We start from the raw sequence: 25,895 nt of genomic DNA on the forward strand, positions 1-25,895 counted from the left end.
TACAAATAAAATGAAGCACTAATTTTACAGTGTTGCCATATTAAATTACATTTATAATTTGGGGAACCCAGATTTTACCCTAGAGATCAATATGTTCAAGAAAGACCTGGAATCAAATGTGAAGTTAGCTGAATTGAAGGCTGTAAAAAATTAGGGAAGGGGTCAAGCCTCAAACTAACTTAGAATACAGAAACACTAGTATTTATAGTCATATGGATGCTCAGTTTATGTAATTTATACAGGTTCTGGTATGTTAACACTTGTGATTATTTATTTTAGAGACTGTAAGTTCCATTTGTAAGCAGTTATCATAATGGACATAGGTGGATGGCTGTTGAACATATTCCTAAGCACCTGCAAACACTCCATTAGATAAACACAGATAATATTTTATTCTCTTCAAGGTTGAGCTACAGAACATCACTGAAACAGAACAATACATTCACACAGAGCAAACGTAAGCTGACATAAACTTTTAGTTATGATTCAATGTCAAATGTTAACATGTAGTGTCTAATAGCACTGTAAATCAAATATGCAGTTCAAATACAAAAGTATGTATATGGTGCATTATTGACTTTTATGACCCTATAGGCATAATTGACTTTACATGTCTCATAGAGCTGTCATTGTAATAGTAAAATAAAACTAAATAGGAACAAAACATCAAACTCTATAACTCTTTGATTCATTTGACGACCAAAGGAATTCATAAAAAAACAAGTGGATATTTATTCCCTGCATGGAAGCAAGGCTAAATAAATAAACATTGTTATTGTATTCCTGACATGGCTCTTATAATACCCTCAGTCACTTGTCAGATTTCAAATACAGACATTGCTTGTTATATTATTAAGAAAACAAATATAATTTTTAGACTTGTCTGGTTTATACATTTCTCTAATTTCCAAAGCAGGAAATGTTAGACTGAACTTGAGGTTTTGCTCAGGCACACAAATCTGTTATCTAAAGTGTGATCTAAACACACGACCTCACACGTTTCATTACAGAGGTTTTTTTTTTTTTTTTTTTTTTTTTAGTTTATTTGTAGGCATATGCAAATCTACAAAGTCTTTGTAAAGCTATGCTACATATATCTTAAAAAATAATAATAATAATAATAAAAAATCTGCACTGTGTACTGTAGTATTAAGGAATTTTCCATATATATATATATATATATTTTTTTAACCTGTATTTTCAGTTTTGCACTTTAGTCCATAAAATGTCCAACAAATTATACAAAGTACCTGGATAATGTTCTGACTTACAAGTAATTTTTTTTTTTTTTGGTGTTTAGAATTATATGTATAGTGAAAAGTGCTATAAAATGTCCAAATACACTACCATTCAAAAGAAAATTTATGTTTTTAGAAGTCACTTAAGCTCACAAAGGCAGCATTTATTTGATCAAAAATACAATAAAATAGTAATATTGTGAAATATTGTTTAATACAGAAAATAAAATGACTTTTTTCTATTTGAATATATTTAAAAATGTAATTTATTCCTGTGATGGCAAAGCTGAACTTTTAACAGTCATTGCTCCAGTCTTCAGTGTCACATGATCCTTCAGAATTCAAATGCAGGTTAAAAATTAATCAATTAATAAATTCTAAAATTAAATAATTTCTTATTATTCGTATTATTATTATTATTATTATTATTATTATTATTATATTGAAAACCATTTTGCTGTTTAATATTTTTGTGAAAATCATATTTTTTCAGGATTTTTCTTTGGTCATTAAAAGCATAGTAGAAGCATTTATCTATTTATTTGCCAATGTTAATTTTATTTAATAAATTGCATGAAATTAAAATAGAATTTAACCAGAATAAAACGTAATGAATTCATAATAACAATAATAACTTTAACAACAATAACTGATGTAAATTTTGAACTAGGTGTTTGAAACTAATTTTAATGTTCATGTGTTCTTTGTTCTGGCTTGAGATTATTATAGTTATACAAGCGGTATTAACATTTTATAACATTTATTATTGTTGTTGTTTCTTTCATGATTATTGTTGTTGTTATATTTCTTTAAGCCCGACAAAATCTCAGATCTCAAAGTTTGCACTAAATGACTGTCTATATGCATCATTGCACATAGGCTATTCAGCAATTTTAACATCTCATTTTATATTTCACTGTACACAATGCTTGCAATTTTATATATATATTTTTTCATTCTGATGTTTGGTTAGTTTGAACATTTTTTTTTCAAAGCTTAATCATCTTGGCTTCTTCCATTCCAGGAAATGCTGTGCTACTTTTAACACATTTGTGTGTCATGAAACCACAATGAGTTTTCATTCTGGCATGTGAGCATATTGATCTAATTATACACATGTTGGTGTTGCATTTGTGTTTTCAATGCAAGTGAAACCCAAAGACCCCTTGCATTCACAAAGCACACAACGTACTTGAGCACAGAACATGGTTCATTAGTCTTACGCTTTAACAAGCTATTATTAATACAAGACTCATTCTGTTTTTCCATTCCAATAATTCAGTAATAAACTTTGAAAAATATATATATGCAGCTCCCAGTGGCAAAGCTCACTTTGTTTTAATATCTGAGTAGATGACTGCAGATTCTCTGTCCAGCACCTGTAGATATTCAGATATACAAGATTGGATTTTAAATAAATTAGAAACATATATAACACATGTATTGTTATGAAATCAAGATGACAATCTATGAAAGAAGGTGTTTTACAGCTGACCTCTGGATTTGCATGTTTGGTTTTTAATCTGTCAGTTCCTGGAAAAACATTCATCGTCATATATTTAAAATACATTTCTAACTGTAAAGAACACACAGAGGTTAATGTAAACTTCCATCCTGTCTCACCCTGACTAGATCCTGCTACTGTCACTGAAGCATAATGGATGTCCTCATCTTCCTGTGATTTTAACCCAGCGATGCACCCTTCATCTAGTGAAGCAATAACAATATGTCTTATTTCAAATCTCACTGCAAGCGAGAAAACACGCAATGAACAAAATGGACACTTAAACATACAAATTTTTTAAATACAGCATGCGTTAAAGTTGTATCTTTTAAGCTGATACAGCTAACATGCATGCATGTACTAAAGGCTCCCTAAAAAAGGAATGTCTCTGTAAAAAGGCCATTAGTTTTTAAATGAAAGGGGGGATATTCATTCAGCTGTCATATTGAGCATCACAATTTGTCCCATACATTTTTCAATGGACCATCTTCTTGTTCTGTCTCTGATGATCTCACCTGTTTTTCGCTGACATTTAAAAACTAGAAGTCCCAACAGAATCAGCACAATGATAGTGACAGCACAAGCCACAATGATCGCAATGTGTAGATGACTGTCTTGTGTCATGGTGTCTTCTGCAAAAACATGTTACACCAGTGCCATGATTATTCGCTTTGTTAATGTTAGCTATAGAACATTCAGATATATATCCTGTACGTATAATCTTATTCTGAGTTAAAGTGAACATGCTGTATATGAATGGTTCAAAGATAATACCTTGGTTTGTTACAGTTGAGGTTTCTGTTGGAGCATTTGCAGTTGATGAGGTAAAACTGATTGTAACAGGGGCCAGACCTCGGAGTGTATTCTCAGTAAAAACTGCACACTGCCAGTGCAGCAAGTCTGTTTCATAGCTGGATAGATTCACTGTGAGCTGTAACTTCTTGTTTTTCTCGGTCATAATTTGCTGTTCAACCAGAACTCCTCTGTTTCCCTCCATTCTGAGCCAGACCAGCGTCACTGAACCAGTTACTTCAGAAAGCTCACAGGTAAGAACCACTGACTGATTCCTCAACACACCATCAGGGAACTCCACTGAGACTGAATTTAACAACAATATGAATGACTTACTACTTTTGGAGAAATATTGAAATAAAAAATGGAATATTACAGGTTAAATATACCTTAAATGTGCACAATGTTAGCTATTTTGCTAATTATCATGTACTAAACCCAGCCATCTCTCTAAAAATAGTTGCACTGAAATAAAATTAAATGTTAAGAAATTTTGTTGAAACAAATATTCCTAAACATTTGTTAAAAAGTGGTAAAAAGTGTAAGTCAGAAAACAATGTTAGTTTGTTAACAAACCTCTGATAGTACGTAGTATTGTGGTTGTGTAAGGATTATTGTTTTGATCATTCGTAATACACCTGTATGTTCCACTATGATTGAAGTTCACAGGTGAGATGTGAAAAATAAAAAAATGACCATCGTATGTTGTAGAAGAATTTCTTCCTGGTTTAATTGGTCCTTTTACTTGAACTTCTTTTCCTTTTTCAATGGCTACCAGATCAATCTGTGATTTAGTCCTCGACTCCCACGTCCACTTTAACCTGTGGTAGTCCTTTATAGACTTGCAGATCAGTGACACATCATTATTATTAGAGCTTTGTCTGTAGATGGTGCGATTGTTAGGGTTCTTGTTAGGGTTATTTCCATTATATGAATCTGAAAAGACAAATTAATTGCAACATACATCAAGATGAAATCAAGATACATTTTTATTGTACCTTTGGACTACATTGACAAGAGTGATGCAGAAATTTTCACCATGAAGCTCATGAGAGAAAACTGATTTCACAGTAAATGATCTGATTTTCAGCAGTAAGAAAAAACGTGTTTTAAAGCTTGCTGTTTTGTAGAACATCAAAGTTATATATGATATGAGAACAGGAGGGCCTGTAGATAGGAAGTATGTGTTATTTAATAAAAATATAATTATATTTTCAGAATGACACAATTTTTTTTCTCAAACACAGTCAGTGGGGTAAAATGCCCCCCAGGGAGCAAATAATTACTGTAGTTACTTTGTTCTGAACATTAAATCCTTTGTTTTTCTATCAAATGAATTCTAACTAGTTGGTTGAATAAACATATTTGGATTTTATATTTAAAAAGTTACCTCAAGTTAGCATCAGGTAGCTAGTTAGCTAGTTAATTAGCATCAGCACTAGCAATACCCCAGGGGGTAAAACGCCCCCTTGGTACAAACTTGGTACAAACAGTTTAAGTAGGATAGAGACGACAGCTTCACTATACAGCTTTTTGCAGCAATTTTTGGTAGACATTACAGCATATTATGCATTGAGTTTTACGTCGATGACATTTACAGTATAATTTTATTCTGGAGAGTGATGGACCCTTACGAAAATTAAATATAATATAAACCAAAAAATCATTGTTACTATAGTTAAACCATGGTAACAAATTAACCATGGTCTTGCTTCACTAACCATAGTTTAACCATGGTATTTGTAGAAAAACTATGGTTATACAAATGGTAATCAATGCGCCAAAAAACATGGTTGCTACACTTTTACTATAATACAACCATGGTTCATTTTCGTAAGGGTTAATATGGTTTTCTTGTATTTAACCCTCAGGTATTGCTAATGTGACCATACAGTTGAACTATTTTTCAGTTAAATAAATGTTCTATATTTAGTTCAATAATATTCATTGAATATTTTAAGGAGATCATTTAGTACTAAATACTATTTGTCCAAAAATTATGGTCCATTATTGACTTTATACATATATATATATATATATATATATATAAATTAGTGTAGTATTTAAGGATTAAATAGAGAAAAGAGTTTTAAATTCAAATGCAAAGTGGCAAATTAGAGTAATTTTGTGGTCGGGAAATTCATTTGTAATGCCATGGTTTACCCACTAGGTACCTGTATGGCTCTTTAGTAAATATACATCTTGAATATTGCATGTCATACCAGCTTACTCATTTTTAAGTTTTTCATTTTAATAAATATTTAGAAATTATTAAACACTAATTTAAACTGTAGCAAAAAAAAAAAAGGCATTCAGCTGCACTTTTATCCCCTTATATATACAATATATACATATAAGTAGACATAGAATCGAGATGAAAAAAAAAATCTCACTTCAAGCTAAACTTAAAAGTTGCCAACCCCCACTTTACTCTAAACACTAAAAAATGTACTTACGTGAAGTGACTGTAAGCGTGTGATTCCTAACAGTTTTTACTCTTTCATCTTCCATCAATCTGCAGTAATATTTCCCTTCACTGTGCTCATCAACGGTGTGTAAGATGATGTAGGCAGAGTTGTTGTACATCAGTGTGGTGTTGGATGTTTGTTGTCCGTCTTTCTCCCACTGCAATGTTGAGGTTTCAGACAGGACAGGGACATCACATCGCAAAGACACGTCAAATCCACACAGAACTATGAGAGAAAGGGTATTAGAACCAGGTGTGAGAAACTAGATTTTTCTAAATTTTAAAACACATTTATTTTGCATACTTTTGAAATATTTTTCCTCATACATACAAAAATCTCACTGGATTACAATTTATATATATGTGAATTTAATCATGTTACTCAAATAACCATGTTAAACTCAAAATTACAGTAATGATGATTAAGAAAATTCAAAATGTCCTTTTCAGCTGATCATAACTGATAAGTTTCTGGGCAGAAGTGCAATTTTTAGAATCTAGGCCTATATACTGTTTATTTATGGTAAGGTCTGTAACACTCACCTTCTTGAGATTTGTAACAAATCCCGCTTCTCAACATTAACATAAAAATTGAGACAATATGCATGGTGTTGTGTTCAGTCTAATTTTAAAGAGGATTTTGAAGTTTCACTCTTGTCATGCAGAAAAAGAGGAAATGAAAGAAGATGTTTTTAGAAATGGATTCAAAGCTGATCAAACATCTGCTACACACACGCATATTGCAACAGGACATGATTGAAAAGATGTGCATAGCTAAAATATTACTAAGTACTTATAAGGCCCTTAATGGTTTAGCTCCTACATACTAGTCTTCCATCATGCCACAGTCCATCATGCTCCTTACTTTTGGTAGTACCTAGGATAGCAAAGTAGAGCTTGTTGGCATTTGGCACCTAAACTCTGGAACAGCCTTCCTGATAACATTCAGGCTTCAGACACCCTCTATCTGTTTAAATCTAGATTAAACACACATCTCTTTAGCCAAGCATTCACATAATGCATCTAAGAATCTTGTACTTTAACTATATCTGATCTAATGCACATTATCATTCTTTTGCTTGGGTTGAACAAATCATTTTTGCTTGGTTAGAACAGCATTGACTGACATCTCGTGGTAACTAGAAATTACACAAGCTTCAGTCTGGATCTAACCCTTACAAAGATCTAAGATGACAGAACACCTGAGAAAAGATGATGCCAACCCTTCGGAGGACCTCAAAAAAATGCCAAACCTAAAAAACATACAGAACTACCAAATTTTGCTATAAGTTTGACTGCAACATATAATCATTGCTGTAATAGTGTTTACCGTCTATTCGATTACATGCCATTAATTAACTGATTTTTACTTTACATTTCTGCCATATGTACATTAGCTTGACATAGTCACCACTGATAAGCTATTACTAAATATACTGCAGAAACAAATTTTCTGTAAAGCTGCTTTGCAGCAATTTGTATCATGAAAAGCGCTATACAATAAACTTGAATTTAATTTTAAAAAGTTACATAAATTATTACTAGCAATTATTTGAGCAACTTTACATTTTAAGGAAGAAATTAAAATAATACTGGCATTTTAAATATACTGTGGTTTAGGTGAGGTACTTTTTCAGTAAGATTTTTGTGCACTGGCTCATTGAATAATTAATTTTAGATAATATAATAACACTTTTAAATTAAGCTATTACCAGTGAATGGCCATTGCACAAGGTGCTTCTAGATCACACCGTGTTGACTGCTGCCCTCTACTGGTGATATATTAGTGGACTAAAAAAAATTAAAAAACATATCTGTGCAACTGGGAGGGTTATTATTACTCGCTCAAAGTACAGCACTTATAAAAGGCAACATGTATTATAATAAAGATAGTCATTTAAGAGACAAACACACGTTGTTGAACTCGTTCAACGTTACAATATTATTTTCAACCTTCTTCTGTTATAACTGCATTTATCCAGATCAGGCTACAGTAAGGCAAGCCATTATAAAGAGTTTAGTAGTGACTATGTGCTCTCGCGATACCTTAATCTGATACTGGACAAAGTAAATATGAAACATGGCGACGTCCGTAATACTGCTAAGTATTGTTACATTATAAATTATGTTATTTAATAAATGAGTCCAATCGGGGCACAAGTTCTTTCTTCAACAAAGAGCAGCTTTAAATGCATTTATAATTTTTTAAGTGAGTATTTTCATTACCACAACCAGACAACAAACTGATCGGAGCAGCTTCGCTGAAAGACAGCGGCTGAGAGCAGACACTGTGGAGCACACACAGGCGTCTCTGTGAGTTACCATGAAAACACAACATGTGTGCAGTTCCGTGTTTTTTAATCAGCAATCTCTACCGCAACCGGATATTGTGTAATATGATGTCTGTACAATCCGATTTTGATCACAAAACTATATTGGATTTAGCGATGGTGTTTTAGCTAAACTTTTTTTCTGTTAGCTGTTTTGTAATTTCTTTTATTATTATTATTATTATTATTATTTAATTATTTTTTAAAATAATGCTTTATTAGTTTTGTAATTTCTGAGTCGGGTCACTTTTTTGTGATGACGTAAATGAATCCATAGAGTCGATTCATATAAATGGACAGTTCAAAAGAACCGTTTCAAAAGAACACTTTGCAATAATGGCGTAAATGAATCTATTGAATCGATTCACCGAAATGACTCCGTGGTAAGCTAGCATGTTATGTAGTATTCAGCCTTAAATTTCCCTGTCTCACGTCAATCCAGATCATGACCTAAACAACGACATAGCAATCGTTTTGTTCCGCCCTAAAACATGACCATAATGGTCCTGACACACATTCAGACCCTTAACATATTCACTGTCCCGCCTCTTGCCTGTGTTTGTACGTTAATGTCCAGTAATAATTAACTCTTCTCAGTAGATGTGCAGCAATTTCCTCTGAAGATTCGCCCTGAAGTCACAGTAAAGATGACTGAAAGACTGTTTGAAGAGAAACAGCATGCTTCCCTCTATCAAAAATATCGATTTGATCCACCAGATGAGCTGAAGGACCTTATTATACAGTATCTGGACAAAAAGGTAAGTCGTGTTATTATTAGTCGACGTATCGAGCACAACAATCTGACATGTTCGACACTTGATGACAATTGAATCATTTGGTATTGGTGAAACCCTTCAAACATATGGAATACATACACTACCGTTCAAAAGTTTGGGGTCAGTAAATTTTTATTGTTTCTTTTCTTTTTTTTTTTTAAGAAATACTTTTATTCACCAAGGATGTATTAAGTTAATAATTAAAAGTTTATTAAAAGTTAATAATAAATAATTTACATTGTTATAAATTATTTTTAAAATATAAAAAATATTTATATTTTGAATAAACACTGTACTTTTTAAACTTGTTATTCATGAAAGAATCCTGAAAAAAAAAAAATCACAGGTTCCAAAAAATATTTGGCAGCACAACTGTTGATATTATCCAACATTGATCATTCTAATAATAAATCCGCATTATATAATGATTTCTGAAGGATCATGTGACACTTAAGACTGGAGTAACAGCTGATAAAAATTCAGCTTTTCATCACAGGAATAAATTCTATTTTAAAGTATGTTGAAATAAAAAACATTATTTTATATTGTAAAAACATTTTGCAATATTACTGTTTTTTTTCTATATTTTTAATCAAATAAATGCAGCCTTGATGAGCATAAGAGACTTCTTTAAAGACTATTACAAGTCTTACTGACCCCAAACTTTTGATATAATAATAGTACTGATAAACTTAGTGAAAACATATGTCGTTGTATTTATATTTATACTACTAATAAAACATGAATTAATTCTACAATATAAAATTAATTTAGATTTTAACATGTCCAATAAACTGTTTCTAAAATACCACCAGAGGCCAGTCATAAGTGCAAATGTTGGAAACTCATAACTTAACACCTCCAAAGTCACACAAAAGGAACTGATGCTACATAACCTATGTCTGTAACTTATTTACGGTATATGTAAAAATAATAAGCTGTTCTCTCATATAACATTTAATGGTAAAAACATGCTTCACAGAAAGGAAAGCCCCATCAGCTGGCTGTGGATTTGGGCTGTGGAACGGGGCAGAACTCTCGTTCCCTGACGAAATATTTTGAGCAGGTAGTGGGCATTGACGTCAGTGAATCACAGGTGGCAGAGGCGAGAGCAGTGTCGGGGTTCCCTAATCTCAGCTACAGGTCAGTAATGCATGTTTCTACTCTTCCGTAATATACATGCAAACCATTCTTGTCCCATGACTTATTTTATCTGATAATATAAAGGATATGGAGCAATGTACTGTACCGGTATGACTTTGTATAACCTTGCAAGAACAAAATTAGGTCTTTGAGACAACATTGTGCAATAAAGTGCTAACAGATTACTGTGGTCTCATCTCTGTCATGTTTATTATTAATTGACAGAGTAGGCACAGCAGAGGAGCTGCCATTCCCAGATGGCTCAGTGGACCTGCTGACAGCTGCGTCTGCGGCTCACTGGTTTGATGCTGAACGTTTCATAAAGGAGGCTATACGTGTCCTGAAGCCTCGTGGCTGCTTGGCTCTCTTTGGCTATGGAGACAGCATGGACATACACTTTGAATCCTGTGGTGATCGACTTAATAACATATATGAGGATGTAAGCATGTACTATAACTTTGCATATAAATAAATAAAAGTATCTAACGAGCAGGTTTAATAATAAATTGACACTGTTTAATATGTAAACACCAAAGCTTAAGGTTATTGAATGCATGTTTATCAACTTAACTCTTGCAAGCGATTTCACTAAATATGCTCATAACTGCTAACTGCACTCTTGTATTCATAGGTAAAGCAAATACTGCTCCCTTACACAAGCAGTAAAGTAAATGTGGCCAACAGCAAGCTAAAGGATTTATTTGAAGCCATACCATTCCCAGATAAAGAGAGGTAAACCAGAGCACTGCACTGTAATGAATAATTAACTCTCTGTGTCAGTGAGCCTCTATACAAATCTGCTTATCACATTTACTTTCTTTTGTATAGGTACATTTGTGAGTAAAATAAAACATTATATATTTTTATATTACATTTACACTATATATTATTTAAAAAAAAAACTTATTTGTTTTTAGAAACATAATGTCATCAATGATATGAGTTGCAGTTGTAGATTCTAACAGTTTTGTACTATTCTTCTGTCTTTGTAAGGATTGAAATAATTCCAGTAAAGCTGCAGCTGAGCATCAAGGCTGTAATTGGTTATTTTGAGACATTCTCCATGTACCAAGCCTATCTGAGAGCCGATCCAAGTGCTGCAACTGCGCTGTTGGAGAGAACAACATCACGGTAATTACTAATTTTTTTTTTTTACAGAACTTTAACACTTTAGGTGCTTTTACTGTCATGCAACACTAATTATTAACAAAAAAATAGACTTTATGTTTCTTACTAAAAGAACATTTGCTTTTTGGCCTTTATTGATAGTATAATGTTTGCCTGTCACTTGTTCTGTTCTAGATTTCTAGAGGAGATGAAAGTGTCATCAACAGAGACCAAAGTTGATTTTATAATGGAGTACTACTGTGTGCTTGCATGTAAACCTGAGTGACACAGTCACATGACGCAACTCACATGTACTGTCATCCCAGGTGTTTAGCTACTGTAGTTCCTATGAAAGGAACTACAGAACTACATCTGTATGTAGTTCCTACTTTGTTAATCAAGTTGTTAGTAAATCTGTAAACTTACAAACAGACATTTTTTTTTATAATTTCTCATAATTTTGAAAATATCAACCACTTTGTATTTGTACTATGCATTATGATGTTGCATAATGTTACTGCTCAGACATTGATGTAATAATTGTTAAAAATAACAGTAAAATCAGTTTGTTTTTTTCAGTTGTGTAGTTTTTTTGCGTGATTAGTAAAAATTAAAACTCCATCTAGGTTTTGTAAAAATGTAAATGAATCTTTAATAACACTCACACTTCACTTTCACATAAACCTTTCTTTATTCCATATAAGCCTGTTTTTCATCAGCAATATCAACATCAACAGGCTGAGCATTATGCATCTCTGTATTTTTATTTCATGTACTCTCTTATATTTTCATATATACATTTTCATCAACAAAAGATTTCATGATTTTCAAACTAAACAGAGGTGGCTGTCAAAATTACACAAACACTAAACGTACAGACCAACATTTTTTCCATGTCCTGCATCACACTGTGAATGTTTTATTTTATCCCCCCCAGCATGACTTCTGGTTACCCTGGACATCTTTGATCCTTTTCCGGTCATTGCCTAGGTGATGTTTATTAATTTTGAAAGACCTTTTAGTCTTTAGCCCATAGTGAATGTGAGAAAATCTGTGTGTGTGAGGCTCAAGTCCTCATTAGCAAACTGAGCACATTACGCTTGCCCCAAAGGAATGTTTTAAACAGCTTTGTGTTACTGCTATGGTTGATAGTGTCTCAGTGTGTGAAGAAATAAGCCATTTATTTTATAGTTTGATTTCCTCAAGCTAGTATAGGGACTGTTCAATTTCCTCCAGCTTTTTGACTTGTACATCTCTGTCAAAAATGGCTGTACGTTTGTTTGAGGATAAGGAACATGCAAACTCATACTGGAAGTACCGAATTTCTCCTTCTGAGGAGCTCATCGGCAAGGTTCTACAGTTCCACAGGAGTAATGTAAGACTTTTATGACTGTTTGTTGTTGTTTATTCATCAGCTTTGCCATCTTTGTCATTTCAATTGGATCTATTGGACTTTTTACTGCATTTTCTCAGAAAAATTCAGCCAATGACCTGGCAGTAGATGTTGGTTGTGGGTCAGGGCAGGGAACGTTGCTCTTAGCACCACACTTTACTCATGTGGTGGGGACAGACATCAGTCCTGCTCAACTGGGGATGGGGAGGAAAAATGTTAACATTCCAAACATCTCTTACAGGTAGACAAACATGAATTGGGTGTTACTGCATGTGTGATAGTTTGCCTTTGTGTAAATCTCCTGTCACGGTTTACCCTCTATCAACCGGAAAGTATGCAATCAACATGTCAGACTCTGTAACCATTTTAAAAGTAAGTGTTAATCTGAAAAGTCTGACATTGTGACAGGCCTTATGGTATTAGCACAAAGATTTGTTCTTACAGATTCTTTTTCATATAAATTACATTTAATTTATTCTGGTAACACTGTTGTTCATTATTAGGTTCAGTTAACGTTAGTAAGGTTCATCAACTACATTAGTTAACATGAACTAAGAATGAACAGTACTTCTACAACATTTATTAATTTTAGTTAATGTCAATTTCAGCATTTACTAATGCATTATTAAAAGTCACAAGTTGTGTTTGTTAACATTGTGAACTAACTTGAACAAACAACGAACAACTGTTTTTATTAACTAACATTAACAAAGATTAATAAACAATGTGATAAATGTATTGTCCATTGTTCGTTAATGTTAGTTAATACATTAATGACACCTTATTTTAAAACGGTACCTTTATTCCAGAAGTATTTATTCAAAGTGACTTAAAAATTATTTGCATGACTGTTGTCATGATTCATCAGCTGGAATCCTTTTCATATTTTCTGTGCTGATTTTAAGGGGGAAAATCTGCAGATTTACACAAAGGAAGTAAAAAAATGTTACATGGAATCAAGAGAACTTTTTACACAAAGTATTTATCAGAATGAATAAATTATTGAATAAATAATTAATAATGAATTAATATTTTACAGTATTAATATATATATACATTTTGCAGAGATTTCTGAGTTCTGTGTGTGTTAATGTTTTACTTTTGAGGTAGTTTGTACTTTTTACATTTCAGAAGGAATAAGAATAATAATAATTTAAATCCCAAAGCAATACATCATTAAAATATTTGTTGTATTGCCTTTGTTTTGTTTTTTAAATAAAAAAAAGTATTGTGTCCAGATGCCCGTTACTGTATTACAGCAATAAGAACCATGAATGTGTCATAAATGACAATTTAAAAAAATGCATTAACATCAGGCACATAAAAAAGCGAGGACATAAAAATAATGTGTTAATGGGCCTGAATGTGATTTCAAATATTTATTTATTTATTTAAAGGTGAAATACTGTGATTTTGCTCTTGATTTTGTTCTCTTCATGAGTTCTATTCATTCAATATGCACATGCTGTTTTACTTATTTGAAATGCAAAGGGAGAGTCCAGCTGAAGAACTGCCTTTTGAAGATGGCTCTGTAGATCTTGTGACGGCCATGTCTGCGTTCCATTGGTTTGACCATTCACGTTTTCTTCAGGAGGCTCACAGAGTGCTTAAGCCTCATGGCTGCCTCGCAGTTCTCAACTACACCATGGACATGGAGCTGAGCTATAGAGACTGCTCAGAGAATTTAAACCACATCTGTAATGAGGTGGGAATTATAACAATGATATTTCTCAGCTGTCTGAACATCTGTGTGTGCTACATATTCTATGAGAACGTTTTAGAAAGATCTAATTTGAAAATGAAGTTATCGAAATTTCTGCTCATGTATGACCGATAATATTAAATAATTTACTCTACAAACATTACCCACAGCATTTTACAGTACTAAAACTGAATAAACTTATAGTTTACTAATAGTACACTGTTGGTTCAGTAAATGTTTCAAGACACTTGATATGTTTTTGACATAAAAATAAACAAAATTTTATCAAATTACATATACATCTGTCTCATTACAGTTTTATGCAGCCCTGCGGCCTTTCCGAAACCCTTATCTAGGTTCCAGCTCCTTCGAACTTTACAAGAAAACATATGACTCTCTGCAGTATCCAGTCAAAGAATGGTAATGTAGTTCTGTATAAACTAGCTGTTAAAATATTAACTTTAAAGATAATTAAGTATGTCAAGACAGTTCAAAGTGCAATCAATCTTAGGTTTAGAGACTGAAGAAGGTTTTACTAAGATACGTATAAGTGCCATGTGTTATATTGTGACTATAGCCACAGTTAAAGGGCTTGTTAGCCTTGATTACCTTTAAAATTTCCGCTATATAATAAAAATATGAAGGAATTAAATTTGAATTTAAATGTGGTTTAATTCATTAAGTGTCCATGACATAACAGACTGTTACTATCTTTAGGCAGGACATTTTTTGGGTGAAAAAGACTGTCGCTCTCTCTGGCTACGTCGGCATGGTGGAGTCTTTCTCTGCTTTCCAGGCACTCTTAAAAAAAGATCCAGAAGAGGCCAGACGACTCTCACAGGACATTGAACAAAGGTATTAGAGTTCTTATATGTAATGTCCGTGTAATAAACTGCTTGTGTATCACATCATCTCTCTCTCTTTTTCTTTTCCTCTCACTTCATTTTTCCTGTCAAGACTGTTGCGTGCAATGGGCGCGACATCCTCGGAGACAGAAGTTATCATGGGAGTTAAATACTTTTATTTTCTAGCCTGCAAGCCTGAAAATGACTGATACATTTCATTAAATGTTAATTTTAGACCTCGTTATTAATTAATATTCCAGTATGATCAACTGAGTTACTAATTTCCATAACCATAAAGTTTCACAACCATCAAATAGAAAGTAATAAAATATTTTTACACGTTCAGTACACACAAGATCTTAATAATTATTAAAAAAGTAGTCTTTACAAATTGTATTTATTTAGTGAAAAATCCAAAACATTACATGGGCCATTCTATAATTAAGGGTACATTTAGAAGTTGTCAATGTGAACAGTTTTCCTGTTTCCCAAAAACCCAAACATGACCTTACATAGCTGTTTTGAAACACTGAATCTATATTGTATAAAGTGCTATATAAATGTGATCTGTAAGAATATGTGCATAAAATACCATCTATGTTTGCTACTGTCCTTTACTGGGTAACACAGTTGACAGGTAACTTAGTTGACATATTTAGTGTTTTGGGCCTTAACATGCAAGCCTAGCCGTACTGAGCGTATGGTGTGTTTAGAAATATATTTTTATAAACAAAACATAAATTTTATTTAAATTGTCTTGTTAAAATGTGCAGCAATAATACTTGTGTAACACTGTTGACAGTCAATTAATCCACTCTTGAGACAGGATTGTCTTTCAACCAATATTAGGGGAAAGAGAGAAAACATAACTTCTAGTGTTTAATCCATGTGCTTCTAGAGGAAATATCATCATATGGTGCAAATTATGTGATAATGGGGCAAACCATTCCTTTTGGGGGTTCTAGTCGGTAACTAGCTGACAACGGACACAAATAAAACAAGTTATATCACAATAAACACTTATTATTTTTGAAGCAAACACCCAAATCTCTCGATAACCTAATATAACTGAAGGCAGTACTATGAAATTCATTTATATTTGAGGTAATTTTCATTCTTAAATACAGAGTATAATGAACAACTTCACAAAATAAGACAGCTGAATACCAGGGTTGTATGCGATATGGACATCATTTTTTAACAAAGGATAACTGGGACTGGGAAAAATATAATTGTGTACTAGAAAATTAAGCTTCGGGGCATTATATTGATGAAAATATATAAAAAATATAAGATGTACCCACAATTACAGAATGACCCATATGTGTATTCAGGGCATTGTCTCTGTGTATAAACTGTAGCCTATATTTAATGTTTGTTTAAATAAATTAATATACGCTGACAAAAATCGTCCTTTCACTGACCCACGTACAAAGAAGCAACCATTTCAAAGTGTATATGAAAGAGCGTCCACCAGGGTGCAGTGTTGATTTGAACATGCAGCAGTACCTGCGAGAGAAAGCATGTCTACCAAACATTGTCCATCTGTGCAGCTGCCTGTGATGACACGACCCAGCAATTCCACGGTACAGTGATTTAACACAGGCTCAATACACAACTTCAAAACAGAAACAAAGGAAACTGAGAGTGACATTTCTGTGGCCATTTCAAAATATTTTCCGCAATTCTCCGAAACAATCAGATGTTTGCTTGAACCACTGGCATGTTTTTAAGCTGAATAGTGAGGTTTTAAAGGGATAGTTTACCCAAAAATTAATCATTTTTTTTCCATTCACAATCGGCTAGCTCCAAGGCACACAATGCCAAATCACTAACACATTTTATCACAATGCATAGTCTGGCTTGTAGGTCTACACCAAAAGAGAATTATGATGGCATATTTGTGTGTAAATAAAAAGAAAAATAGGCATGATTTAAAAGGATAGTTCACCCAAAAAACCCAAGTTCACCCAATTCTGTCATTAATTACTCACCCTCATGTCGTTCAAGACCTTCGTTCAACTTTGGAACACAAATTAAGATGTTTCTGATTAAATCTCAGAGATTTCTGACCCTGCATAGATGGCAACTCAACTACCACATTCAAAGACCAGAGAGGTCCATTTACAAAAGTACCATGTTGCATAGATGTGGTGCTGCTGACGCAAGAATCAGCGTTCGTCCATCTCTCCTAGTTCATTTTCTGTTTATTTTTGTTCAAATAAGTAAGCCTTGGCAAAAAATTCCAGTCATCCTCTCTGTCGAAATCTTCAGCCATGTTTACGAAGACTGTTTTATGTACAGCATGCACTTTCTACTGCTTGTAAACAAAGCGCAGGGCATCCTGGTTCTAAATCAGAATTCCAGCTCCTGCGTCAGCAGCACCACACGCATAGGGTTTGATACTTACGTAAATAGTGGTGGAGACTGACACAGAAGAGAAGAAATTGTTGAATAAAGTAATTATTTTTGTTTTCTTTGCATACAAAAAGCTCTTGTAGCTTCATAATATTACAGTTGAATCACTGATGTCATTTTAAAAATATGTCCTTACTACCTTTCTGGGCCACAAAACATTTAAGTTGCGTTGCTGTCTATGCAGCATCAGAAAGCTTTTGGATTTCATCAGAAATATTGTAATATTGTAATCTGTGTTCTGAGGATGAACAAATATCTTACGGTTTTAGAACGACATGAGAGTGAGTAATTTATGACAGAATTTTCATTTTTGGGTGAGCTATCCCTGTAAAACATGACTATTTTTCTTTTTATTTAAACTTTGACAATGCTTGTCGTAATTGTCTTTTGGGTAGGCCTGCAAGCCAGACTATATATTGTTATAAAATGTGTTAGTGGTTTGGCATTGTGTGTCTTGGAGCTGGCCGATGAATGGAAGGGTGAATGGAAAGAATGGATGACAGGATCTGTGTGTGTTCAAATCTCTTACCTAGAAAAGTAATGCACAGAACCCCTATCAAATGACAGCACATGATGCAGTGAATGTAAGAGAGTATAGTGCCAATGCTCATATGCAAGGCAGTTGATAGGTTGCACTATTCAAACAAACACTGCCACACAATTAATATTTGATTCACACCATCAGTGGTCTGATATTTCCTAATATTCACTCTGACCCATGGCAATGCTATAAATCAGTCTGCTTATACAGGTAATGGCACCTGTCTACTGCAGCTGGAGAAATCTGCATAAAAATGCTAGAACTCCTCAGCTTTGTAGTGTGTCTGTAGAGGGTCTGTATAACCTGTGTGAAAACTGAATGAAATTTAGTAATACTGTATGTAAACAATATCATGCACTAAATCCAGTAGAAATGGGCTTGATTAACAAAAGTGTGTTATTTACTGTAAATTGTTGCAGCGTTCATTTTTTTGCTTTTGATTTACTAAAGGCATGAGTGTTTTTTCTATGGTATATCACAAATGCTGTCCATATACAGTTGAGGTCAAAAGTTTACACCCCCCTTTCAGAATTATGAAAAATATTCATTATTATACCAAAATTAGAGGGATCACACGAAATGTGTGTTATTGTTTATTTTGTACTGACCAGCTGAGTTTTTTATTTCTTTATTTTTTTTTGTGATAGTTGTTCATGAGTCCCTTTTTTGTCCTGAACAGTTAAACTGCCCACTGTTCTTCAACAAAAATCCTTCAGGTTCCACAAATTCTTTGGTTTTCCAGAATTTTTGTGTATTTGAACCCTTTCCAATGTGAGATCCATTTTTTCACACTGAGGACAACTGAGAGTGACTCATATGCAACTATTACAGAAGGTTCAAAAGCTCACTGATGAAGAGCTGAGGGGTGAAAACTTTTGAACAGAATGAAGATGTGTACATTTTTCTTACTTTGCCTAAATATCTTAATTTTTCATTTAGTACTGCCCTTCAGAGGCTACAGAATACATGTTTACCCTGATTTAATCCATTGTGAAAAAGTTTTCACCCCCTGGCTCTTAATGCATCGTGTGTTTCCTTCTGAAGAATCAGTGAGCATTTGCACCTATATTACTACACTAGAATTCTCTGCCTCTGTAGGAGGTAAGATTTCACCCTCATCTGAGTCACCATGTATAGAATATTATAATTTTCAGTATGGCATGATCAGCAGATAGCAGAATCCTCTTGAAATAAACAGTTTTGCGAAATTAGACACTTCTGACATATTTTGTTACTCGCCTTCACCCTCTTCTATCTGACATTGAAGTGTCCGAATACGCAGTGACCCATTACACCCCACATTTTAATCCATTGTGAAATATTTTCACCCTCACTAAGCCGATGGGGCTGAACTGTTGAATCATCTGCCCCTTCACACATACACAATCTGAGACCTGGGCTCACCTCTCTGGTAGCTCTCGCATAATAAACGTGAGCCATAATTTCTCATGTCGGTGTGAAAAGAGGCTGTTTACACTTTTTGCTACGCCAAAATTGTTATGATCAGAACTAAATATATGCACAGTAAACATTTAAAAGAACAATCAGACATTCATAATCAAAGAGCATTCGTAGTGTTTTGGTAGATAGAAAATGCTTTCAGTAAACAATGGCAGTGGTTTGTGTGGCTTAGTTTGAATTATTAAGCATGGCTTTTCAATAAAATAGGCAGTGGGATTCTGATAATGAAGCTTATGTGCACAGTATTCCCTATATATGCCACACACATTTTAATAAAGCCAGTGCAGATATTCTGTTTATAAAGCTTATGAGGTTTTCCCTGATGAATAAACTATAGTTAATTTGCACTTAAGCAAGTTTGGACTAAATCTTTTCAGTGCAGGTGCAATTCTACATCATATCTTGTGTATAGTACTAGAAAATTATATTTTCTAGACAAATTGTATTGTTGGTTACACAGTGTATTCTTTTAAGGTACATTCATCTTTTCATCTTCGTATGTTTTCAAATGGTCAATATTGTTTTGTAATAAAATTTTCCTTTTGGCCTTCATTTCAATAAGCTAAAAATTTAATTTCTGCCGTTTATTCACTGTCCTTTCATTTCAAACCCATATGACTTACTTTTATCCCTGGAATATAAAAGGATTTTGAAGACTCTATTGGTCCCTCTATTCCATGGAATTTATAGTAAAAGGAAACTGAGGCTTTCAAGCTTCAAAAAGGACGCAAAGCTTCATGGAAATATCATAAAAGTGCTCCCATACCACTGCTTTTAAGTTTCAGTTGCTTGGTCAAGTTCTTGGCAACTTTCCAACTAAGGTGTCCTTCATAAGACATAAAATTGTTCATGGCTAAGTTGTTTATAAAGAACTCTATTTGAGCTCAATTGCAAGAGAACACAGTCATGCTGAATGAGCTGTGCCTCATGAGCCCCAGGACACAGGGGACACAATTGCACCTGTTACAACAAAGACAGAAAATTATGCTTCTTAATAAAAAAAAAAAAAAAAAAAGTTTCTCTATGCCCAAGGGATGCAGCATTTGAGGGGTAGGATCTCTTCAACAGTATAATCAGTATTAAGCAGCATTCTTCCAAACATGTTTTTCATGAAGTACTACCAAGATGAATCATCTGATTCACTGGAAATTTTAAAAGAATCATGATGAAACATGCATAATTGACTAGATAATAGGATTATTCATAGGAAGTGATTTATTGACTCAGGAAAATCAGGTTTTCAAACCTACATTCATAATTCATATTTTAACCTATAGGTGCATATTTTCATAAATATATATTTCCAATATCAACATCAACCATGTGCTATGATTCGAACTTTGAAACACACAGAATGCTTATCTATTATTATATGGCTGATATGAAAATTTGGCTGTTGAGTATAATTAAGTGATTTTAATGTGATGGTAAATGTTAGTGATAAGGTTGTTATTTCCCACGTATCATAGTAAAATCTTTAAAGCATAAAATTAACAGATGAAAAAAAATCCTGAGTGCTGTGCTTGCAGATGTTTTGCAGAAACTAGCACTTTCAACAGTCCTGATGCTGGGAAATATCATACCAACGTATCAGATTAAATGAGAATTGTTTGTCATGAGGGGCAATAGTCCTCATGGGTAGCAGGACCTCATGTTCATATATACTGGCAGGGTGTGAAATGAAACACAATCCTGAGTTTCTCATAGCTGCACCACATTAGATCTGGTTGTGACCTCAGGCTCTGGTTACTATACTGACCTGCTATGTACAATTTATTTTGTTTGTGATCTGCCTCTCACAAACAATTCATCATATAATGGAAAAAAGAAAAAAGGGGAAAAAACATGGCACAGACTGCCTCTATTCAAAAGGGAGACCATGACAGAATACAAAGGTTAAAGGTATCTAATATAGTCTTGTAAGGGTCCTGACCCATTCAGCGTAAATGAGGTTGATCAAATGACTTGAATGAATAAACATTTAAAGAAGTGATCAGGTGTGTCATTATCATTATTATGCACCAACTACCAGCTAATGTAGACATTATGTATCTTTCACGACACAAATCCTCCTTTTAGTCCACCAAGATGTCACAACCACCATTAACATGTTGCCCTGAACTTCACATTCTGAGAGATTAGTTGATCATAAACAATTATTTACAAGGCCAATTACTTAGAGTTTTAAAGGTACAGTAAGAAAAGTGACTGTTTAACTCTAAGGATCAGACTGCATGAAAAATCGCTAGCTGGCCCTGTTTCCACCAGACATATGTGTTGTTGGTGATCTAATTACAGACCTATGATTTCTGCCATGCGAAAAACGCGTACAGAAACACAGAATCCAGTCATAAAATGGAATTTGCTGTATTATGCGGAATATCATGGAATTTGCAAAATTTGGGATGAATAATTCAAAAGTAGGTCAGTACACTTAAACCAAAATATGGACTAGTTATGGATATGGACTAGTGTCTTTGAATATTAAGCCACAAAAGACTTTAAATATGAATCCTGCACGTTCTGCACATTTCTGTGTGAATAAATGCGAGGACATGCGGTTTTGTCTACTACATGCGAACTGAAGCGCGTCTGATGCTCACTGGGTTTTCAACCTCTGCCGTCTCTATATATGAGTTCATGAACACATAAATCAGGGCTGACGAACGTCGTTCCTAGAGAGCCGCAGCACTGCATAGTTTTGCTGCAACCCTAATCAAACACACCTGAACAAGCTAATCAAGGGTTACTAGAAAGCAACAGGCAGGTGAGTTTTAATTAGGGTTGGAGCTGAACTTTGCAGGGCTGCGGCTCTCCAGGACCGGAGTTCGCCACCCCTGACATAAACAATCTCTAGAACTGCTCTGAGAGTCACATGAGCATTTATCTTTTAAGAAAAACTGTCGCCATATCATATACCAACAGAAACTTCTTCACAGCAACCCATCAAACTAACTTAATTTAACTTAAAATGTAACAGAAATATATGACTTAATGTAATGATAGTACTCCTACTAATAATAAAATTGTTACAGAAACATTATTTTAAAGCAATATTTAGCAGAAAAATTGTTTACCAGAAAAATATAAAAACACAACACAGCTGGTCCTTTGCTGGTTTATGCTGGTCCTTGACCAGCAACATGACCAGCATAAACCAGCAAAGGACCAGCTTAAACCAGCAAAGGACCAGCATAAACCAGCAAAGGCCCAGCTTAAACCAGCATCAAAACACATCTAACCAGCATCCCAGCATCAAAACATACCTACCAGCATATGCTGTTTTTTTTCACCAGGGAAAGACAAAATAAAACATTTTTTTTTAATACAATCAATTAATTAGAGATGCTTTTGATTATTATATTTATTTAAACCATTCAAACAGAATCCAGAAAATTAATTGAAACACAGAATTTGGTAATAAAGTAAAATAAAATCAAAACTGAAATTGTGAAAAAAATAAAACGTATTTCATAGGGCATTAAAAATGTAATTTTTGTAAACTTAATAAATTGCTGGTAAATTAGTACATTTCATGATTTTGATTAATTAATAATGCTTTTTGATTAATATAATGTAATTTAATTATTAAAACAGAGTCTAGAGAAATCAAAACGGAAAAAACAGAATTCAGAAATATTAAACTGGGAAAAAAAAATGGAATTCGGGAAGATTAGTTGATCATAAACAATTATTTACGAGGCCAATTACATAGAGTTTTAAAGGTACAGTATGCATAGTTTTGCTGCAACCCTAATCAAACACACCTTCAAATATTCATTAGTTTTACTCTGTAAGGAAAGCAGAAGCATTGAGTGATGAATCCAATCTTAAGGCACAATATGTTCTCACTGTAGCAAGGGTGCTCAATGTAGCTAGTTTTAATTAGCATTCAGTCTATTTTTTATTTATTATTAACATGTCCGGATGCATTCATCTGAATGCAATTTCATTTTAATTGCCAATGGCGATAGCCAAGAGACTCCCAATTTAAAGCAATGTGGCTTGGTTTACAAGATTAACAATAATGCATTAGGCTAAACTAAAACATTTTAAACAAACAAAAGGAGGTTGTTGTCTATTCGGGTATTTTGAGAAGGCTAGGTCAATACATAAAAGCATTGTTTACAATTATTGTTGCTCTAATTGGCATTTGAATGGCATTCATTTGTAAGCTTAATTGATTGCCTATGGATCCCTTTTTAAGTTTGTTTGTAGTTATTTTTTTTGATTAAAGAAAACTGAATGTCTAGTAGCAGACAAGACAGAAGGTCTGCTGTGAGATAATTGGGAAGTAAAGCACATTGATGCAGAACTCTCACACCCTGTGTTACACAAAACACATCATTGTGCGCCAGTCACAAACCCATCCTCCAACACTGAAGCGTTCTGCTGGCATTTCGCATGTGAACTTTTGAACTTTGTTTTTATTTTGTAAATGTTCTGGGTTTTCTGTTTGCTTGTGAGTTCATGAACTTTTGTGTGGAGGGAAACAGGTTCAGATATGATGCAGCTTTTGTTAAGAGTTACTCTCTATTGTCCATTGGCCTAATTTGTCTGTCTTGTGGAGTTCAGTCAGTAATGCTCACTTTACCAGTGTGTAATCATTTGATTAGTTTGTTTAGGAATGCATGCATTTAATTGCTTGTTAGTTCACATTAACCTGGACATGAACTTTGCAGACATGATTCAGAACAGTTTGCGATTATAGAATTTTAAAAAATAGCAAATTGCTCATTGTACCTAAAAAGTTATATTCTTTAGTTGATACAGTAGAGGTTGTGTTTGTCTTTTGTTACACATTTGTAGATGAGTTGTATGAGAAAAGCATTTAAACTGACATCCATGTCTCGCTGTTACAGACAGCCAGATGTAAGCATAATTTCTAAAAGCGTCATAATGTATTTTTCTTTTTTATTTATAGCTTCTGTTTTTCAGTGAATGGACAGGCCAGTGTTTTCTCTATTTTCCTGTTTTCCACATAAAATGTGACCTTTTGATGCTGTTCTGTGTTTGTGTAACATGTTTTCAAGCTGTATTTCAGCTCCAGGTCTGTTTTTTTGCTGCAAAACAAGTCAATTTCCTGCTATTGATGTACCAGAAGATTGTTCAGCTTAATTAACAATGTTAATATTGCTGTCTTGCATGTTATTAGAGTTGACATGAGATGACAAGAAAGTTTGTTGTTTGTGCTCTCTGTGCTGAGAGAGAATGTTGGCACTATCCCGTCAGCTGAAGGTGATTGATGCTTTCAGACACGAACATCCTCTAGGGACGACAGAGGCCTCTCACAGGTCCATGTGCAAGCAGGAAAGAGTCTTATAGTTTCCCACTCTCTTCTTATTTTGTTCTTTCACTTAAAGAAGATTTCTTGTGACAATCTTGGGTTGTTTCGATAAGTTTGCCCTAGATTTTTCTCTTCAGAAATCTTTCATCTCCTGTGGCGTGTGCTGTGGGATCGGCTAAGTTTCCTCACTGCCGGAGTCAGCAATTTTACCATCACATGTGCAGCTGAGAGCCCTACACTTCAATAAACACCACAGCGGGAGGTAGCGGTTTAATAGTTAGAACTCACATTGCACTCTGTGCTAGGGTATCATTTTCTCCCTAAACATTCACTTTTTTAAGGCTCCCTCGCTGAGCCTCAGGAAATTCACAAAACTCTGCAGTTTAGAGCCTAAATCTTATTTAAGGGATATAGTAAAGTTTCTCTCTGGCTGACAAAGCTGTTGAATCGACTTGTGAATGAAGGAGAACATTTGGTTTGTTTTCTGATTCTGGTTTTATGGAGTGAGCTATTGAAGGAGAGCTTTAGAAAAGAAAAGTAGATTTAAAGGGATGATGGAAAATCTCATTGTCATTGGTCTTTTGAAATAAAACGGTTTATCTAAATCTTAATCTTTGGAAGAATATTTAAAATCTTTGTTGTTTATTTCTTGAAATTGTTTATTCTTTTTTATTGTTTGTGAGGTCAGACATTGTAAAGCTTTGCCACTGAAGTACACTGACGTGTTTTTATTAATTTATTGGTTTATTTTAGGGCTGTCAGTTTAATGCATTAACTTAATTAATTAGTTATGAAAAAATAACGTGATTAAAATATTTTAACGCAGTTAACGCACTGGCCCTGCCCCCAGACCTGTACATCATCTTACATTTCATACAGTTGACTGTTTAC

The 25,895-nt window shown here is 33.8% G+C and overlaps 3 protein-coding genes across 4 annotated transcripts; 2 read left to right on the forward strand and 1 right to left on the reverse strand.

Moving 5' to 3' along the window:
• Nucleotides 1-1,013: 1,013 nt before the first annotated feature.
• LOC127171140 (uncharacterized) lies at nucleotides 1,014-8,287 on the reverse strand. Of its 2 annotated transcripts, XM_051119603.1 has the most exons (9): nucleotides 8,228-8,287; nucleotides 6,545-6,654; nucleotides 5,991-6,227; nucleotides 4,111-4,470; nucleotides 3,517-3,840; nucleotides 3,258-3,374; nucleotides 2,862-2,945; nucleotides 2,734-2,771; nucleotides 1,014-2,617 (listed from the first exon to the last, which is right to left on the reverse strand). In XM_051119603.1, the coding sequence occupies exons 2-9, from the start codon at nucleotides 6,606-6,608 to the stop codon at nucleotides 2,567-2,569; spliced, it is 1,275 nt and encodes a 424-aa protein (XP_050975560.1). In that variant the 5' UTR covers nucleotides 6,609-6,654; nucleotides 8,228-8,287; the 3' UTR covers nucleotides 1,014-2,566. The 2 variants fall into 2 exon arrangements, with proteins under 2 accessions (XP_050975560.1, XP_050975559.1); XM_051119602.1 differs by having other exon boundaries at nucleotides 2,734-2,945.
• zgc:162396 (uncharacterized protein LOC555292 homolog) lies at nucleotides 8,172-11,935 on the forward strand. Its single transcript, XM_051119607.1, has 7 exons — nucleotides 8,172-8,314; nucleotides 8,932-9,089; nucleotides 10,090-10,250; nucleotides 10,476-10,689; nucleotides 10,882-10,982; nucleotides 11,244-11,381; nucleotides 11,553-11,935. Exons 2-7 carry the CDS (start codon nucleotides 8,979-8,981, stop codon nucleotides 11,641-11,643), a joined length of 816 nt encoding a protein of 271 aa, XP_050975564.1. The 5' UTR covers nucleotides 8,172-8,314; nucleotides 8,932-8,978; the 3' UTR covers nucleotides 11,644-11,935.
• Nucleotides 11,936-12,260: 325 nt separating this feature from the next.
• On the forward strand, nucleotides 12,261-19,467 carry zgc:162780 (uncharacterized protein LOC555377 homolog). Its single transcript, XM_051120129.1, has 6 exons — nucleotides 12,261-12,732; nucleotides 12,831-12,991; nucleotides 14,242-14,455; nucleotides 14,769-14,872; nucleotides 15,170-15,307; nucleotides 15,410-19,467. Exons 1-6 carry the CDS (start codon nucleotides 12,622-12,624, stop codon nucleotides 15,504-15,506), a joined length of 825 nt encoding a protein of 274 aa, XP_050976086.1. The 5' UTR covers nucleotides 12,261-12,621; the 3' UTR covers nucleotides 15,507-19,467.
• Nucleotides 19,468-25,895: the final 6,428 nt, after the last annotated feature.

Source organism: Labeo rohita, chromosome 9 (assembly GCF_022985175.1).
Source record: "Labeo rohita strain BAU-BD-2019 chromosome 9, IGBB_LRoh.1.0, whole genome shotgun sequence".
NCBI classification, from domain to species: domain Eukaryota; kingdom Metazoa; phylum Chordata; class Actinopteri; order Cypriniformes; family Cyprinidae; genus Labeo; species Labeo rohita.

Bases quoted from the DNA above. Each gene is read 5' to 3' on its own strand.
- LOC127171140 (XM_051119602.1), bottom strand. From the start codon at position 6,608: ATGCATATTGTCTCAATTTTTATGTTAATGTTGAGAAGCGGGATTTGT. The intron at 6,228-6,544 runs GTGAGTGTTACA...TTTCTCTCATAG, and splicing joins TTGTTACAAATCTCAAGAAG to TTCTGTGTGGATTTGACGTG. The intron at 2,618-2,733 runs GTCAGCTGTAAA...GAATATCTACAG, and splicing joins CCAAACATGCAAATCCAGAG to GTGCTGGACAGAGAATCTGC.
- zgc:162396 (XM_051119607.1), top strand. From the start codon at position 8,979: ATGACTGAAAGACTGTTTGAAGAGAAACAGCATGCTTCCCTCTATCAA. The intron at 10,251-10,475 runs GTCAGTAATGCA...ATTAATTGACAG, and splicing joins TTCCCTAATCTCAGCTACAG to AGTAGGCACAGCAGAGGAGC. The intron at 10,690-10,881 runs GTAAGCATGTAC...TTGTATTCATAG, and splicing joins TTAATAACATATATGAGGAT to GTAAAGCAAATACTGCTCCC.
- zgc:162780 (XM_051120129.1), top strand. From the start codon at position 12,622: ATGGCTGTACGTTTGTTTGAGGATAAGGAACATGCAAACTCATACTGG. The intron at 14,456-14,768 runs GTGGGAATTATA...GTCTCATTACAG, and splicing joins TAAACCACATCTGTAATGAG to TTTTATGCAGCCCTGCGGCC. The intron at 14,873-15,169 runs GTAATGTAGTTC...TACTATCTTTAG, and splicing joins CAGTATCCAGTCAAAGAATG to GCAGGACATTTTTTGGGTGA.